This window comes from Natrix helvetica (genome assembly GCF_964273705.1).
Source record: "Natrix helvetica genome assembly, chromosome: 3".
Taxonomy (NCBI): Eukaryota; Metazoa; Chordata; class Lepidosauria; order Squamata; family Natricidae; genus Natrix; species Natrix helvetica.
The window spans coordinates 176,005,715-176,021,346 of NC_138549.1; the positions used below are offsets into that span (position 1 = coordinate 176,005,715).

Below are 15,632 nucleotides of genomic sequence, written 5' to 3' on the forward strand. Positions count from 1 at the left end.
GGCAAACCTCACTCAACTGCTCTCTCACTTAGCAGCAGAAATGATGGGTCCCATATGGAGGCATCGTACTGGTATTCAATAAATAATTCGTATCGCACCCTGGCTTTTGCAATGGTTTGGGAATTCTAGCATCAGGTGGTGCTCCAAATTGCCAGCAGCCGAAGCTGGGCAGAAACGTGTCGATTTACGTCCACTCTGGAAATGACCTGGTCACGGAGGGGGATTCCTTCCATGATCTCCCAGAGGACCACTTCCTCTTTTGCTCTCCATAAAGAAGCCGCCATTGTCACTCCGTCGCCAAGCGAGGCACGGCGCCCTGGAGACGTTGCTTGGGTGGAGGGGGCAAACGCCACTGAAATGCGATGCCTGCTCATCATCCTTGGCAGCTCCGCTTGTTGAGCTGAGTGGGCGAGAAGAACGCCGATGACGCAGTTATGATTACAATTTTATTTTCTTTTACGGGAGGAGTGTTGACAGAAATGCGATCCCCACCCCAGGGGGCAGGGGGTGAAGAACGGATCTCTTTCCAGCCCGGCTGTCAACCTCCATTCCTCTCCTTCAGGCTCCACTACGTTTCCCTTCCTTTGGGGCGCACAATTTTGTGAGGGGGAGGAGGGCAAGGTTGGCATCTTGTGGTCCAAGGCTTCTGCTCCTTTGCAGCCAAGCGACGCTTGTGTGCGTGGGGATTGCTCCCCACTTGAAGTTGGCCGTCGTCCACCTTGCAGCGAGGGGAGGCCGGGGTTAAGGATGAGAGTGGCACCTGCTAATGGCCTGGTAATACACACCTGGGCAATATGCCCACATGTCAAAGACACTAGTTGAGTAAAAACAGATAAATCCAAGGTAATGCCACCCTCGGCCCCAGCTGTCTGCAGGGAAGCTTGCACTCAAAAGCCTTTCTCCAGAGATGGCAGCGATGCTTTATACCTGGGTGACTTTGGGAAGCTTTCGCCGCCACTGTCTTGGGCGGCATCTGATGCCATCTCCAGCTTCTGGTTTAGAAGAGCCAGGTATGGCTGGTCCTCAACTTACGACCATTCGTTTAAAGACTGTTCCATGAGCCCGAGACGCTGCAACCATTTGAGTCAGTTGCCAAGCATCTGAATTTTGATTATGTGACCCTGGGGATGGCTGCAACGGTCGTAAGTGTGAAAAAATGGTCATAAGTGACTTTTCACTCACCTTGTAACTTTGAACGGTCACTAAATGAACTGTTGTAAGTCAAGGACTTCCTGTACAGCACTGGAAAAAGGACCATTTTTGACATTTCCCGAGCCGCAAATTTCCATTGCTAAGCAAGGCAATGGCTGAGGGAGCTTGGCCTCGCTTTACGACCTTTCTTGCTGCAGTTCTTAAGCCAATCACTGTGGTCGTTAAGTGAATCTGGCTTCCCCAATGACTTTGCTTGTCAGAAGGTCGCAAAAGGGGATCACATGATCCCGGGTCACAGCGACCGTCATAAGCATGAGTCAGTTGCCAAGTGTCTGTCTTTGAATCGTGTGACCATCGGGATGCTGCAATGGTTGTGTGGAAAACGGCCGTAAGTCACTTTTTCAGTCCCCTTGTAACTTTGAACGGTCACTAAACGGATGGGTCGTAAGTCGAGGAATACCTGTATTCAGGGTTTTGTAAATTGGAAGGAGCAGCCCTTGGGCATGAGAAGAGTTTCAAGGGCTCCCATAACGAATCTGGCCATCAAGGAAAGTGATGAAGGCAAATTGCAACACACACACACACAAATAACACACCCGCCACAACACCCCCAGGTTCCACTTTATGGACTAAAAAGACTTTACCAAACGAAGGAGGCTAGAGAACTGAATGCCCATAAGGAGTATTTGGGGCATCATGTAGCCTTCCCCTTGGACAATGTCCAGCCATGTGCGATGCAACAGCCAAAAAAGCGAATACGACCCTTGGTTGCACAGAGGCATGGAATCCAAATCACCTGAAGTATTAGTACCGCTTTGTAAAGCAGTAGTAAGGCCACACCTGGAATATTCTGCATCCCGTTTTGCTCACCACGTTACAAAAAAGATGTTGAGAGACTTGGGAACAAATGCAGAGAAGAGCAACTAAGGCAGGGAAGGCTAACCTTTATGTCATTGCGTGCCCGCAATGCTTGTGCAACACACACACCCCCTATGCTCCCCCTGCCCATGCACGCATGACCCCCCTCGTCCCCCATTTTGGGCCTGGCAGGACTCTCTCCAGCCTCCTGGGACCAAAAATGGGGCACTGTGGGGGGCACGCCGCACCTGCCTTACTCCCCCCTACCCTCACATATGCACGTGACACCCCCTCCCCCCTCCGTGCATGCACACATGTCTCCTGTATGCACCCCTCCCCCGTGCGTGCACAGCAGACACCCAAAAATGAGATGCTGGTGGGAGGTGTGCGTGCAAGCGCGGTGGAGGTGAGCTGGGGCGACGGTTTGCATGCCCGCAGAGAGGGCTCCGCTGCCACCTGGGGCACACCTGCCATAGATTAGCCATCACGGAACTAAGATGATCAAAGGCCCGGAGAGTAAAACATATGAATAACAATTGCAGAATTTGGGTTTGGCCAGACTGGGCAAGAGAAGGATTGGGAATGGGGACAAGATAGCAGGATTCCGGTATTTGAAGGGCTGCCAGAAAGAAGAGGGGGCTCAACTTATTTACCAAAGCACCACAAGGCAGGACAAGAAGCAATAGATGGAAACTAATTAAGGAGAGAAGCAACCTCAAACTAGGGAGAAATTTCCTGAGAGTGAGGACAATTAACCAGTGGAACAGCTTGCCACCAGAAGTTGTGGGTGCTCCATCACTGGGGCTTTTAAGAAGAGACTGGACATCTATTTGTCTGAAGTGATGTAGGGCAGGGGTGTCCAAACTTGGGAACTTTAAGACTTGTGGACTTCAACTCCCAGAATTCCCCAGCCAGCTCTGCTGGCTGGGGAATTCTGGAAGTTGAAGTCCACAAGTCTTAAAGTTCCCAAGTTTGGACACCCCTGATGTAGGGTCTTCTGCTTCAGCAGAGAGCTGGACTAGAAGACCTCCAAGGTCCCTTCCAACTCTGTTCCAAATTCTAAACGTGGCCTTTATTGTCCTTTGCAGGTCTTCACTTCAGAAGAACTGGGCACAGCCTGTGCCAGCCGAGGAAGAGATTAAAATGTCTCAGGAAACGTATTCTTACGATGTTCCCGATGTGGGCCTTGACTTCAGAGATATGAATGATGACCAGACCTTTAACATTGATGCCTGGTTTGGTGAGTACCCCCTCCACGGCCGGGAGGAGGATGTGCCGTCTGCCAAGAGGCCACACTAACTACCGGTCTCTTTCCTGAGCGTTATAGGTGGGAAGGGCAGGGGGCTTTATGAGTGATGCTCCACCCGTGTTTCATTCTTTATATCCCACCTTTCTTATTTTTACCGCTCAGGGCAGTGAACATATCCAACACACCCTCCTTCTATTTTCTGTACTACAACAACCCTGCAAGGTGGGTTGGGCTGAGAGAGAGCAGTGGCCAGTTGGGTTTCACGCCTAAGTGGAACTAGAATTCACTGACCCCTGGAGATTGGCCTAAAGTTCCCTACCTGGCTTTCATGCTTAATGCAGGACTAGAACTCACTGTCTCTTGGTGATTGGCCCAAAGTCACCTGGCCACTTTTCCTGCTTATGGTGGGACTAGAACTCGCTAGAATTCACTGACTCCTAATTTGGCCTAAAGTCCTCTAGATCAGTGGTTCTTAACCTTTTTGAAAGAATTGCCCCCTTGAGCCATTGAGGAAGTTATCATCGCCCCCCCTCCCGCGACATAACCTCTCAATCACAACACAAGCAAAGCAAATACAACAATAAGAGCTGAGACAATTATTAACGAAGAAAATGCATGTACACAAAAAGCAAAAAAAGGAACATCAATGGCTGCCTTGTGCTTGGTGAGCTGATGCCAATTTCCTGATGTCTGGAACCATTTTTGTTAATCTCATTCTTAAATCGCCGCTCTCAGTGATCTTCAACATGTTCCTTGACTTAGAAAGGATCGGTTGGATGGCGCTGAAGCTCCTCTCCACTAAGTAAGTGGAAGGAAAGGCTAAAAGAAGCAACTTAACTTCCTCCCACAATATTGGGGAAGTGTTCCTCATTTTCACCCAAAAGGTTTCGCAGCCGTAACTCTGAAAATGATTGGGCTTCACAGTCGTATTTCAGATCTGTCAGTGGCTCTTGCAGTTTGGGATGAAGTTGTGCAAAGTCTGCTGTGAAAGGATTTAGCACCCAAGTGGGCACTTCCAGATTTCTCAGATCATAGAATCTGGTTTCCACGTCTTCTTTTAGTTGCTTCAAAAGGCAGCAAAAAACGTCCACATCTTCTGCTTGGAGTTGACGTTCATTACCAAGGCTTGGGAACTGATGCAGCTCCTGCCGACTCATATTGCTTGCAAGGAGGTCCAATTTGGAAATAAATGAGCAGATGACTCCTTTGGCCTTAAGAAAATTGATTTTATCTCCTTGCAGCTTTATGTTCACTTCATTCAGCTTGTCAAAACCATCAGCGAGATAAGCTGCATCCAGACGTCGAAGTTTAAGAGAATTGCTTAGACTTGGATCAATGGATTCAAGAAATTGGACAAGTGTGTCAAAAAGTTCGTGGAATTCCTTTTGAAAGCCACTTTACTTCGGTGTGCAAAAGGAGACGCTCAAACTCCTCGTCATTTTCTTCACAAAGCTTGTGAAAAAGTCGGTTGTTCAAGGCATTCGACTTAATTTTATTCACAGCGTTAATGACGTAACGTATAGACTCGTGCAAACGGCCACTCAAATTTTTTGAGACAAGGTGCTGCCTATGAACGACGCAATGGACAGTCATAACTCCAGGTACAACCGATTTTAGATGAGCTTGAAATCCGCGATATCGTCCAACCATGGATGCAGCTCCGTCGGTTGCACCTGTTTGTCAAAGGGATGTTTTTCTCATTAAAAAACTCTTCAACCTTTTTAAATGTCGAAGAACCTTTTGGGTCGGTGGCTAAATTTCGAGCAAATAACAGTTCTTCCCCGAACTCTTCATTCCCGTTGATGAAACGGACATAAGCCAATAACACGGCTTCATTTTCACGACTCGTTGGCTCATCAATCTGCATCACAAATTCTGTACTTTTCAAGGTGTCAATAAGCCTTTCTTCCACATCAGCAGCCCTTTCATCAATTCTTTTTGACACGGCGTCATTGCTCAAAGGAATCGATTGTGTGAAAGGGCTTGCGCTGGGCCCCAACATGGTGGCAACAATCTGTTTCACTGCTGGTAAAATCAGCCTTTCTCCGATAGTGTGAGGTTTGCCCCATTTTGCTCTCAACAAAGATACTTCATAGGAACAAATGGGCCCCTTGTCGGCGTTGAGTGACGATTTTCCAAATAACCTCTCAACAGTGCTGCGACCCTCAAACTTGGCCTTTAAGGATTGGAAAAACGATAGCGGTTTGTCGGCTTTATCCGAATGAATTCTTACCAAATGGTCTTTCAGTCGGGAAGGCTTCATCGCTTCATTTGAAAATGTTTTCGCACAAAGAAGAAAAAACGGAAGCTGTACGTTGGAAGGAGATGGAATGAATCCTAATTTTAGGTATTCCGTCAAATACTGGCGATGCTTCCTCTTCTGGGCCATGTTGAGAGGTCTTCGAAATGAAAGGCACTAACTGCAAATTAAACTTTTGACTGCACTGGCACACTATAAAACACACATGGACGTCGCTAAACCTAGTTTCAACAGTTACGTTGATATTACAGCTGACATCACAGGGGACAGCCACTCAGCATGCGATGTTTCGAAAGAAGTGCTCGGCCCTCCATCACTGCCCATTCTGGCCAGTGGCGCGCCAGTAGGGCGATAGAGGCCGCTGCGCAACGTGCATGAAGATGTGCGATGCGTATTCACATATGTACGGTGTTCTGTACTGAAGCTAGCTGGAGGAACATTTTAAAACACAGTACAATCCACTAATAGCGAGCGATCAGATGTTTTTGTGCGACAGATATACAGCGGTTCACTGTATGAAAAAGGTCTCAAAAGTGTCCCCAAAACCTCTCGCTCCATCACCCCCATATCGACTCCTTCCGTTTCTTTGCCCCCGCCTCGCCCCTTTTTGTTCCATTTTCCCAGGTTAAGAACCACTGCTCTAGATGGCTTTCATGCTTAAGGCAGGACTAGAACTCACCATCTCCTGGTGATTGGCTCAAAGCCACCTGGCCAGTTTTTGTGCTTACAGTAGGACTAAAACTCTGTCTCTCAGAGAATGGCCAGCTGGGGTTCATGCCTAAGTGGAACTAGAACTTACTGTCTCCTGGTGATTGTCTTAAAGTCCCCTCCCTGGCTTTCATGCTTAAGGCAGAACTAGAATTCATCATCTCCTGGTGATTGGCTTAAAGTTACCCAGACAGTTTTCGTTCTTACGATGGGACTAGAACTCCCTGTCTCCTAGTGAGTGGCCAGCTGGGTTTTATGCCTAAGAGAAACTAGAAGTCACTGTCTCTTGGTGATTGGCCCACAGTCACCCACAGTTTTTGTGCTTACGGAGGAACTAGAACTCCCCATCTCCCAGTCTGTAGTTTGATGCCTTAACTGCTAAACCAAACTGGCTCTTTAGGCTGGGCCCAGGGAGGTGCTTGATGGTTGGTGGCTGGTGGTCTCCTTGCCTCGCAGCGTGGAGGACCCTGCAAGGATCGTAACTATTTTTGCAGATGTCCGATCTGCCGCCTTGATGACCCCAAGAGCAGAGATGGGGACGTCGGGCATCCTACCTAAAGCATTGTCATCGAGGCCTAACCTTCCCTTGGCTGTGGTCTCACCCATGATGAAATCAGGTGAGATGCTTCCTTGAGACCCAACCAATCAAGTTTCAAGGCTGAAAGAGGTCCACCTGCAGGGCCCATCCAGCCTTTGTTGGTGTTCTTAATCCCACCAACACCCTTATGGACTCTCAAGGCATCCCTTGGGAGCTGAGGCACCATCCCCTTCTTCGGGCCACGTCGCAGAGTTCCCCGTAAGCCGTTTTAACTTGGGTACGGCAAATTGTGGGCACTTGGCCTCTGGGGGTGTGTCTCTTGGACCTTAAAATGCCGGGTCTCCCACATGAGAGAGTTCAGATGAGCTTCTGTCTCGTCCTCTCCTGAGGCCACCATCTCCAGGTGCTGATATCTCCATTTTGGTGTGAAGAGAGCAGGTTACGAAAGGTCTACGAGTCTCCCCAAATGTTCACCTCGGTCTCTTCCAAAGTATAACTCCGTTCTTCCCCAGGAGGTTAGAGTCCTGGTGAGGACCATGCTTGGTTCCATCGCTTTGCTTTGATCTCTTGCCTGAGAAATATCCTCTATGTCTCCCTACCTTTAGACGACAAGGAGAATGGGGATCAAAAGGTGGAGCTGGCCAATGAAGGCCCAGCCAATGTGGTTCGTTCGATGGCGGAGTGGCACCCAACCAGACAAGAGAACGCGCCCCCTCCAGGACGGTAAGACCCTGCTTCTTCTTGAATGTAGCCCCGGATGGAGCCTTCCCTTCTTCTGGAATGGGGATGTTCATTCAGCTTTTGGGCTCCAGAACTGCCTCTAACAGAATAACAAGAGTTGGAAGGGACCTTGGAGGTCTCCTAGTCCAGCCCCCTGCTCAAACAGGAGACGTTACATTCTTCTGGACAAATAGTTGTCCAATCTCTTCTTGAAAACCTCCAGTGATGGAGTACCTACAACTCCTAGTGGCAAGCAGTTCCACTGGTTAATTGTCCTCACTCTTAGGAAGTTTCTCCTAAGTTCCAGGTTGCTTCTTTCCTTGATTACTTTCCACTCATTGTTTCTTGTCCGGCCTTCCTGCGCTTTGGAGAATAGGGTGACAACCCTCCCCCCCCCCCCATTCTTTATGGCAGCACCTCAAATATTGGAAGACTTCTATTATGTTATCCCAGCCCTCTCTCTTTGTTAGACAGAATGACAGAGTCAGAAGGGACCTTGGAGGTCATCTAGTCCTACCCCCTGCTCAAGCAGGAGACCTTATAGCATTTCAGCCAAGTCTCGGTGTCTAGTCTCTTCTTTAAAAAACTCGAGTGATGAAGCAACCACAACTTAATAATTTTGGCAATAAAGGTCATAAAATGGAGCCAAACTCCCTTAAGAACTATTTTGCTCAGCGACACAAATTTTGGGCTCAATTGTGGTCATAAATAGAGGACCACCTGTCCTATCATATGGAAAGAATGACCAATCCTGTTTGTCCAGCACATTGTCCTCTAAAGGGCTTGAGATTGTCCGGCTTCTGTATCTAGAAATGCTGAACTGTCTCTTTTGCCTTGCGAGAATAGCTGGTGGGATTTGAAGGGGTTGTTCTGCCCTAGGCGTCCCCAACAGCACGAAGCTGAGTCCTCGTCCCAATAAAACCCCTTTTATTTCATTGACAGGGAATTCCTCTCCAGCAAAGTCTTTCCTCTCCCACAGTGTTTCAAGATAGTTCCCAATTCCTGACCTTTATCAGGCTTGGAGAGTGGCCAGGTTGATATCTTTCAGACGCCCCAATACTTGGCAAGAATGCAGGAATGAACTAATGGCCTCCTGCAAACTCCACTCCCCTTTCGCTCCTCTTTTATTCCCTCTGGGAGGGGCCATTCATTGTCCATCTGTGGCCTTACTCCCAAGTCGACCCCTGTTCTTTAGCTCTTCTCTTCATATGGAAACTCTGTGCATGTGCACATTGGGAACAGGCTCCAGCTGTTTGTCTGCCTCACTGATGTCTGACTCCGAAGGCAGCTGATAACTGGCACACAGCCCTGGCCCCCTCTCTGCCTCCGACACAGAGCCCTCCTCAGAGCCTTCCCCAGACTCCAGGAATGGCCCAGCTTCCTCCCCAATCTCCTCACTGTCCGAATCTGCTGCCAGATCCGCTGGCTGCTGGTGGGCCACAACAAGGGGCTCCACATCCTGGCATGGTCGAAAAGCAAAGACAAAGGATGACCTTGGCTTTCTAGAAAGAATTTTGTTATGGCTACATAGCATCTCACTCCGTACAATCTCCCCCTCCCATGTTCCCACTATAGAAAATGCATAGCAAAATAATAGAAAGTGTGGCGGGGCAAAGATCCGAAAGAAAAGATGGCTGCAGGCCTGACACTCTCCTCCTCCCTCCCTCCCTCCCTCCCTCCTTCTTTTGCTCAAGGGCTCTTTTTCTTTCCCCCCTTTAGGGTGGCCAAGAAGCTTTCAGCCCGGCGAAGGAGTGCCCAGCGTCGGATTATGGCCAAAAGCCATGCAGAGAAGGTTGCCACCACCTTGGCCAACAAGCAGGAACCCCCTCCTTTAAAGAAGCAGAAAATGTAGGTTTCTGGGATAACGCTGGCACTTAGACTTATACAGTAGATACCGCCCCACAGTGCTTTACAGCCTTTTCTAGGCGGTTTACCATGATGGTGTTATTTGCATCTTGCCCCCAACAATCTGGGCCCTCATTTTACCCACCTCGGAAGGAGGGAAGGCTTAGCCGACCTTGAGCCCGTCGGAATTGAACTCCTGACAGTCGGCAGAGCTTGCCTGCAATACTGCATTCTAACCATTGCCTCAACAGATATAGAATAGGTGATGACAGATAGATAGTTGAATGGATGGATATAGATGAGAGAGAGACAGAGAGAAAGATGATGGAGAGAGAGAGAGATGATAGATAAGAGAGCGGGTTAGAGCATTAGTATTAGACTTATATACCACTTCACAGTGCTTTACAACCCTCTAAGTGGTTTACAGAGTCAGCATTTTGCCCCCAAACATCTGGGTCCTCATTTTACCGACCTCGGAAGGAGGGAAGGCTGAGTCGACCTTGAGCCGGTCAGGAGTGAACTCCTGGCAGTGGGCAGAGTTAGCTTGCAATGATGCATTTTAGCCACTGCACCACCACCACTTGGAAGGAAGACTTATATACTGCTTCCCAGTCCTTTCCAGCCCTCTCTAAGTGGCTTATAGAGTCAGCCTCTTGCCCCCAACAATCTGGGTCCTCATTTCACCCACCTCGGAAGGATGGAAGGTTGAGTCGACCTTCAGCTGGTGAGGATCGAACTTCTGGCAGATGGCAGAGTTAGCCTGCAATGCTGCATTCTAGCCATTGCGCCACCAGGTATGGAATAGGTGATGATACCTTGTGTGCTGGATTCCTCTGTCCGATAAAGCTAGGCTTCTGAAAAAGGAGAATTGTTGGTAGCTCAGTGTTGAAATGTCTCCTGAGCATGGGTGTTTCCTTGCAAACATTTCATGACCCATCTAGGTATCATCATCAGTGCTAGAAGGGAGGAGGGTGTGCAGAGTGGAAGAAAGGGAAAAGGAGGAAGAGGAGAAGGTAGACTGTGGGGTTCTTGGTACCCACTGAGCTTGGATGTTTTCAGATGTTTCATGACCCATCTAGATAGCATCATCAGTGCTAGAAGGGAGGAGGGTGTGAAGAGTGGAGTAGAGGAGGAGGACTCTGGAGTCCTTGAGGCTCTCTTTCTCGCAGACCTTTCAGTCCCCAACTAGGGAACCCCATCAGAGCTCAGCTCTTCCCTAGAGAATGCCCCACGGCTTTGCCCTCGGGCAGACAAATGTCCGTGCAAACTGGGTGACAGGATTCCAAGTAGCATCCAAAAGTAAATCAGAGTCCAAAGCAAAATATTGCTCAAAGTTCCAATTTATGAAGAGAGCCATGTTGGGAAAACCCGAATCTGAAAGCTTCCCGGTTTTCCCCACCCAGTTGAAAGTTCAAGATCTTGCCCCCACCCCCACATGGTCCAATCTCCCACTGCCACGCTGGCAGTTCCACCCATCCAGTTCCGGCCAGGTGCAGCGGTGCAGAGACAAAAGATGACCTTGGCTTTCTAGAAAGAATGTTGTTATGGCTGCATAGCATCTAACTCCGTACAATCCTCCCTCCCATTTCCCCACCATAGAAAATGCCTAGTAGAAGAATAGAAAGTGTGGCAGGCCTGAGACCCAAAAGAAAAGATGGCTGCAGGCCTGTCACGGGGGCCATGGTGTTAGTGCAAACTATGAGCGAGTGCCCTGTTCCCTCTCTAGCTCCGTCAGGCGTGCCAAGACGTCTGGGCCCCGTGAAGTGGCCCAAACGGTGAGGTAAGGCCGAATCACCTCCAGGTGCTGGTGTTTGGGTTTCCACGCCCCACGGGCTCACCTTGTCGTTAAGAGGAACACAGTGGGGAGTCAAAGGCCTTTCCTTCCTTCCTTCCTTCCTTCCCTAGCACACCCTCCACCCTTCTCTCTCTCTCTCTCCTCAAAACCCAGGTCTACCCATCGGGAGAACTTGGGGGAAATTGATCTGAACCAAAACGCCTTGCCAGAGAACCCACAAGATCCCGTCACACCCGATGCACACAAGTAGGTGGCTGGGCTTAGAGGTGTGTTTTGTCTGCTGCTTCTCTTCTCCCCCACCCCCACCCCCAGGATTTGGGTGCTTGTGTGAATGCACATTGGGGCACGCAACACGGGGGGGGGGGTGTCAGTTGTAATGAAAAAGGCTTGTTGTACGCAGTGAAGTCAGGAAGAAGCCTTGAGATCAATAAGTTTGTAAAATCCGTTTGAAAAGCTGTACAGGTAGGCCTCGGCTTACGATGGCTTGCTTAGCGACCATTCAGAGTTGCAACGGCACTGAAAAAAAAGCAACCTCTGACCAATTGTTTCACACTTGCGACCATTGTAGTATATCTACGGTCGTGTAATCAAAATTCGGACGCTGGGCAATTGACTCATTTATTTACAAAAAAAAATGATTTTTTATTCTCTTACATACCATACATTTACATTATTATTACTATTCTTTGCATTTACCATTCTTATACATTTGCTATTCCATTTAATAGGTTATAACCGTGATGGCGAACCTATGGCACGCGTGCCACAAGTGGCACGCGGAGCCATTTGTCAGGGCACGCGAAGCGCTGCCCTGTCAGCTGGCCAGCGCGCATGCCCGCGCTGGCCAGCTGAGTTCACCTTTCTAAAAGCTATTTTTCGTCTTCCCCAGGCTCCAGAGGCTTTATAGGAGCCTGGGGAGGGTGAAAAGAGCTCCCCCCCCCCCCCCCGAGGCTTCAAGGACCGTCCGGCAGCGATGTGACGGCCGGGCCCTGGCGAGCGCGCAGAGGCTGGGCGGAGCAGCGCAAGGATGCCGGGCCCGAGGCGCCACGTGGCGGAGGTGATCCGAGCCCGGGCGATGGAGACGCACGTCTCGTGCCTGTTCAGGGACCGTCCGGAGGCTTCCCTGAAGCCTTCAGAGTGCTTAAAACGACCATCCGAGCAACCCGGAAGTCACTTTCGGGTTGCTCGGAGGGTGGTTTCAAGTATTCCGAAGGCTTCAGGGAAGCCTCCGGACGGTCCCTGAAGCCTCCGGAGGGCCTCCGTGGGGGCGGGGGAGGCTCTTTTCACCCTCCCCAGGCTCCTATAAAGCCTCTGGAGCCTGGGGAGGGCGAAAAAAGCATGCAAAAATGGGTGCCTTGTGCGCGCATGCGCACTGGGGGGCGCGTTGCATTATGGGTGCGGCACGCCCGCACACGACCCCCCCCCGCGCTCCCCCCACTTGTGGCACGCAAGCCAAAAAAGGTTCGCCATCGCTGGGTTATAATATACAGTTTGGGTTGCTTTATTTACCATCCTTTCCGCCTGTTGTAACACCATCTTCTTTCCCCTTTCTTTTCTCCCTCCCTCCCTTCTCTACTTTCTTCTGTCCTCCTCTCCTTCCCCTTCCTTTTTCCCTTAGCTCTCTCCTACTCTTCCTCTTCCCCTTCCTACCCTCTCTCCTTCTCTTTCTCTCCCTTCCACCCTCCTCTCCTTTCCTCTTCCTTCCTTCCCTCCTCTTCCTCTCCTCCGCTCTCCCTTTCTTTTTCTGTTGTTATAGGTGTCTCTTTCAAATCTCAGTTTATGTTTTCTTGGGATGGTATTTCCGCAAACCCAAATATAATTTAGTATCATTTCTTATTTCCTTACCTTCACTAATCTATCCTATGTTTTTCCCCCCCTTTATATCTCGCTCTTGAATATATAATATATTTAATATTTTCTTTTCTATTTTTCCCTTCTCCCCTCCCCCTTTTCAAGGATAAAGTGGCAATTGACTCATATTTATGACTTTTTTGCGACCTCCTGACAAGCCAATTTAATAATAATAATAATAATAAAAACAATTTATTTGTTAGCCGCACCCTCTCCAGAAGGACTCGGGGCGGCGTACAATAAAAACACATAAAATACAAATATAGACAATACATACACATAAACATAGACGTATACGTGGAGGAGGTAGACAGATAAATGGAAATAGAATTAAGATTGCAATTTAAAATCCCCTAATTAAAATTACAAGGTTAAAAACCCGTCAGGAGCGATATGATCAAACTATGGTTGAGTCAGGCCAGCTACTTGGAAAAGGTGGGTCTTGAGCTTTGCACGGAAGGAGCGGAGGTCAGAGGTGGTCCTGATATCCGGGGGGAGGTCATTCCACAGGGCTGGGCCCGCCACAGAGAAGGCTCTGCTCCTAGGCACCGCCCCCCGACACTGTCTGGTGGACGGCACCTGGAGAAGTCCCTCTCTGTGCGAGCGAATTAGTCGCAGGGATGTATGGGGCAGGATACGATCCCGCAAGTAGCTAGGTCAGCTACTAGTAGCTAGTAGCTCCATCAATTTGATGGAGAAGCCGAATTCATTGAACAACAGTTTGACTTGTTCAGCAACTGCTGTGATTCACTTAACAACAGTGGCAAGAAAAGTCGTAAAAAGGGGCAAAACTCACTTAGCAATCGTTTAAATTAGCAACTGAAATTTTGGGCTCAATTGTGGTCATAAGTCAAACACTATTTCTGATGTAGTGCAGGACATGCAAAAGCAGATTTCCCCAATCTGGTGTCTTCTAAGTGTGTTGGACAATAGATAGTCCTTGACTTACAACCATTCATTTAGTGACTGTTTGAAGTTACAACGGTGCCAAAAAAAGTGACTTGAAAAAAGATGGCTTTTCACACTTAACCCACGGTTGAAATAAATCCTTGAATTTGTGGAAAGGACTTTTGTTTGGAACTGTTACCCTTCACAGCAGACACGTTGTATCCTGGGGAACTCTGAATGTTGCCTGCGACAGATAATCCTGTGTCATCTTTTTAAGGTTATAAAGGTAGAAAGCAACAGAAATATCTCAGGCTCTGTGCAACAAGACGGATATCAAGAACACCTGAAGCCATCTTGTGTTCTCCTAATGATCTATTGCAGAAGTCTCCAAACCTGGCCACTTGGGGACTTCAACTCCCAGAATTCATGGTTGGCTGGCTGGGGAATTCTGGGAGTTGAAATCCAGAAGCCTTAAAAGTTGAATTCTGGGAGTTGAGGTCCAAAAGTCTTAAAAGCAGCCAAGCCGTAAAATTGAATTCTGAGAGTTGAAGTTTTAAAGTTGCCAAGTCTCAACATTGAAGATGAAGTTTGGAGACCCCCGATCTCTCACAATCTCTCTCAACCTCAGCAACATTCAGCTGTGTGGACTTCAACTCCCAGAATTCCCCAGCCAGCTGTGGTTAGAGGAAGAGGACATCCCTCTTGTTGGTCTTCTGTTACAGGGGGTGTCCTTGAAATATATGCTGGCTCTAGGCAGCTCATTCACTTAAAAGCACCGTCGTGTTTTCCTCTGCAGGACGAGAGGTCCCTCCACTAAGGGGAAGTCGACGGAGGAGCTGGAACTGGAGAAGATGCAGCAATTGCAACAAGAGGTGGTAGAACTGCGGAGGAAGAATGAGGAGTCCCTCAAAGCAGCCATTGCTGGACCAGGTGAGACCTTGGTGGGGTTTCTCTGAGAGATAAGACTCTTCCATTCTGGTTTTGACAAGACGTTCTAATAGAAGAGACCATTTGTAGGTCGGGTGAATTGTTTGGTCCTTGGGGCTTTCTGAGGTTGGTTGTTTTCTTGCAGATGTTTCATTATCCAGCTAGGTAATATCATCAGTGCTAGGAAGGAGGAGGATTTGTGAAGCGAAGGAGGCAGAGTGGACTGTAGTGTCCTCTTGGTGGTTTTCTTGCAGACATCTTGTTACCAAACTAGATAATATCAATACCACAAGGGAATGGGGCTTGCAGAAAGGAGTCGTCCTCGGTGATCTCTGAGCTTGGTTGATTTCTTGCAGATGTTTCATTTCCCAACTTCTTTAGTGCTAGAAAGGAATGGGGTTTGCCCTCTCTTGATATACAATTCCTTCTAGCACTGATGAAGTTCCCTAGTTGGGTAATGAAATGCCACCAAGAAAACCACCAAGCTCAGACAGCACCAAGGACCTCAAGTTCTCCTCCTCCTCCTTCCTTGTAGCACTTTGTAGTAGTTTTCTGCAAAAAACAAAACAAAACCCAATGACCCTACAGTCCTTCCCACCCCCACCTCCTTTTCCTCTTCTTCCTTCTCAAACCTCCCTCTCTTCTAACACTGACTATGCTCCCTACCTGGGTCATGAAATATCTGGAAGAAAACATTTCTAGAAAGAGTACAGAGAAGAGCAACAAAGACAATTAGAGGTAAAGGTAAAGGTTCCCCTCCCACAATTGTTCTAGTCGTTCCAGACTCTAGGGGGCAGTGATCATCTCTGTTTCAAAGCTGAAGAGCCAGTTCTGTCCAAAG

The 15,632-nt window shown here is 48.7% G+C and overlaps 1 protein-coding gene across 6 annotated transcripts in view; it reads left to right on the top strand.

Moving 5' to 3' along the window:
- The window catches only part of TPX2 (TPX2 microtubule nucleation factor), a 58,699-nt gene that overhangs the window by 24,437 nt on the left and 18,630 nt on the right, over window positions 1-15,632 (top strand). For 3 of the 6 annotated variants that reach the window (XM_081949696.1, XM_081949698.1, XM_081949699.1), the window contains exons 2-8: window positions 3,099-3,250; window positions 6,722-6,844; window positions 7,371-7,488; window positions 9,205-9,333; window positions 11,057-11,110; window positions 11,279-11,371; window positions 14,661-14,794. In XM_081949696.1, coding sequence (XP_081805822.1) covers window positions 3,099-3,250; window positions 6,722-6,844; window positions 7,371-7,488; window positions 9,205-9,333; window positions 11,057-11,110; window positions 11,279-11,371; window positions 14,661-14,794 — 803 coding nt within the window. The remainder of the gene's footprint in view (window positions 1-3,098; window positions 3,251-6,721; window positions 6,845-7,370; window positions 7,489-9,204; window positions 9,334-11,056; window positions 11,111-11,278; window positions 11,372-14,660; window positions 14,795-15,632) is intronic. The other 3 variants (XM_081949700.1, XM_081949697.1, XM_081949701.1) reach the window with 3 other exon arrangements.